This window comes from Magnolia sinica, chromosome 18 (assembly GCF_029962835.1).
Source record: "Magnolia sinica isolate HGM2019 chromosome 18, MsV1, whole genome shotgun sequence".
Classification (NCBI taxonomy): domain Eukaryota; kingdom Viridiplantae; phylum Streptophyta; class Magnoliopsida; order Magnoliales; family Magnoliaceae; genus Magnolia; species Magnolia sinica.
The window spans coordinates 68,233,784-68,236,307 of record NC_080590.1 but is presented as its reverse complement, the minus strand read 5'-3'; the positions used below and the strand labels follow the sequence as shown (position 1 = coordinate 68,236,307).

At 39.1% G+C, this 2,524-nt stretch overlaps 1 protein-coding gene across 1 annotated transcript; it reads right to left on the bottom strand.

The window, feature by feature from the left end:
* Positions 1-475: 475 nt before the first annotated feature.
* LOC131232430 (uncharacterized) lies at positions 476-1,946 on the bottom strand. Its single transcript, XM_058228648.1, has 4 exons — positions 1,773-1,946; positions 1,404-1,677; positions 1,140-1,314; positions 476-932 (listed from the first exon to the last, which is right to left on the bottom strand). Exons 1-4 carry the CDS (start codon positions 1,944-1,946, stop codon positions 476-478), a joined length of 1,080 nt encoding a protein of 359 aa, XP_058084631.1.
* Positions 1,947-2,524: the final 578 nt, after the last annotated feature.

Genomic DNA, 2,524 nt, shown 5'->3' with positions numbered 1-2,524 from the left:
TCGATAGGCAAATAGTTGCCTTCGGCTCCCACTAAAGTTTTGCTCAGATAATAAAGTGCAATTTCCTTCCCTTGCTCATTCGTTTGTGCCAACAAAGCCCCTAAGGAATTTTCTGGTGTAGAAATATAGAGAATGAGGGGTCTACCTTTTACAGGCATTGCTAGTACTGGAGGATGTTTCAACAACTCTTTGATTGAATTGAATGCGTTTTGACATGACTGGTCCCATGCAAATTCTACTCCTTTCTTCATTAGATGAGAAAACGGTTGATGCCTTCCCGTAAGATTTGAAATGAAACGACGAATATATGCCAACTTTCCTTGTAAACCTTTTAATTCCTTTAATGTTTTTGGAGGTGACATTTCCTGTATAGCTCTGATCTTTCCTGGGTCAATTTCAATTCCTCGATGTCTAATGACAAAACCGAGAAACTTCCCTGATGAAACGCCAAATGCACATTTACATGGATTCATTTTCAGTTGCTTCTTTCTGAGACGACAGAATACTGAAACCAGATGTTCACAATGTTCTTCATGGTCATTGTTCTAATCACCAAATCATCTACATAACATTCGACATGTTTGTGCATCATATCTTGGAATATATTTTGCATCGTTCTCTGATATGTTACACCAGCATTTTTGAGACCAAACGGCATGACTCTGTTACACCAGCATTTTGAGGTTCTGAATGCTGTGGCTTCCACAGCTTTCGGAGTCATTCTTATCTGATTATATCCCACGTAACCATCCATAAAGGACATGACAACATATTTCATCGTACTATCAATTAATAGCTCAGTAATTGGCAGTAGGAAGTCATCCTTTGGACATACTTCATTCAAGTCCCTGAAGTCGATGCATACTCTGATTTGTCCACTCTTCTTTTTCACTAAGACGATATTCGATATCCATTTGGGATACTTGACCTCCCTGATGAACCCAACTTTGATGAGTTTGCTCACTTCTTCTTCAATCAGAGGGATCGGCTCCGAATGAAATCACCGTTGCGCTTGTTTAATTGGCCTCTTGTCCTTAGAAATATTTAACCAATGCATTGACACTGATGGTTCCAGACTTGACATTTCAGCATATGTCCAGGCAAATACATCTTTATTCTCTTTCAAAAGTCTTACATACCGGTTGGCCTCCTGTTCAGAAAGACCGGCGCTTATGAATATGTTCTGAGGTTCTTCTTTCATCCCTATGTTTATTTCTCGCAAGCTATCAATCGTCGATTGCCCCCTATCTTCCATTTGCTTGGGAGCTACTTCAGAATTTTTAATCATTTCAATTTCCTCTTCTTCTGTCGCCTCTACAGTGATTGTGTTTATTGAGGATTCCCCTCCCATCTGTGAAATCTTTCCCGTTTGTTTTCATTAACCCCAACCGGGATTAAAATACCTTTTCCACAGTTTAAACCAACTGGCTCTTCACAATCGAAGCCCATATTCTTTATTATTCTTTTGCTAGTAGAGCTGTACCTTTCCAAATCTTCGAGTATCAATTTCGCAGATCTCATCTTATTATCTCTCTTTGCCTGTATCTCTCCCTCTGACGCTACATAGAATTCAATAGGTTCAGGGTTCTTCTTATTGGCCTCAACATGGAACCTGTTGGGCATAACTGAGAATGGTTTCTTCCTTTCGACTTCCGGTAGCGGCATCGTATAATTTGCCTACAAAATTTCTAACTGCTCGGGTGATAATAATGTCACGGAGGTTGTCCCGGTCTTCTAAGATGTTTTGGTACAAAATAGAATTTCTGTCTCACCTTCTCTTTCTTGGACATCGCAATCTTTGCAATTCCATTTTTTGCTGTGATAGTATTATCTTTCACCATTTCATTATTATTGCTTCTTTCATTATTTCCTGTGGTGAATTCGTCATAATAACTGGCATCAACAAAGAAAGATTCTGACTCTGTATATGGTTTTGCATCAGCCATCACCTTACACTGAATCCTGTCTTTACAATACTTAAAGTATTGGTGAAGAGTTGATGGTACGATGCCATATTGATGCATCTAAGGTCTTCCCAGAAGGAGATTATATGTTGTTACTGCATCAATAACATGACAAACAACATCCGTTATCAGCTCCCTGATTTCCGATGTTAATGTGATTTTACCAAGCGCCCTTTGTCTATCTTGATTGAACCCTTGTATCATCATCCCACTGGGGTGCAGATGAGAGCGGCGATATCTAAGTTCACTTAGCATCATTAGTGGAAATAGATTCACTATAGACCCATTTTCTAGCATTATCCATTTTATTTGTTTACTGCTGACATGGCTTTCAACCATCAGCGGTCTATTATGATCTTCACCACTGATCAAGTCTTTATCAGAGAAAGAAATAACTGGCATACAATTGTTTCGTTCATCGTGTTCCATCTCTGTAAGCAATGCTCTCCTGACGTTATTATCAAATAGGGCCTGTATTAGACTGTTTCTAGAATCTTCTGACAATCGTAATGCATCATATACACTTAGCCGAGCTGGTATGCCTTTTAAATGACTCACTA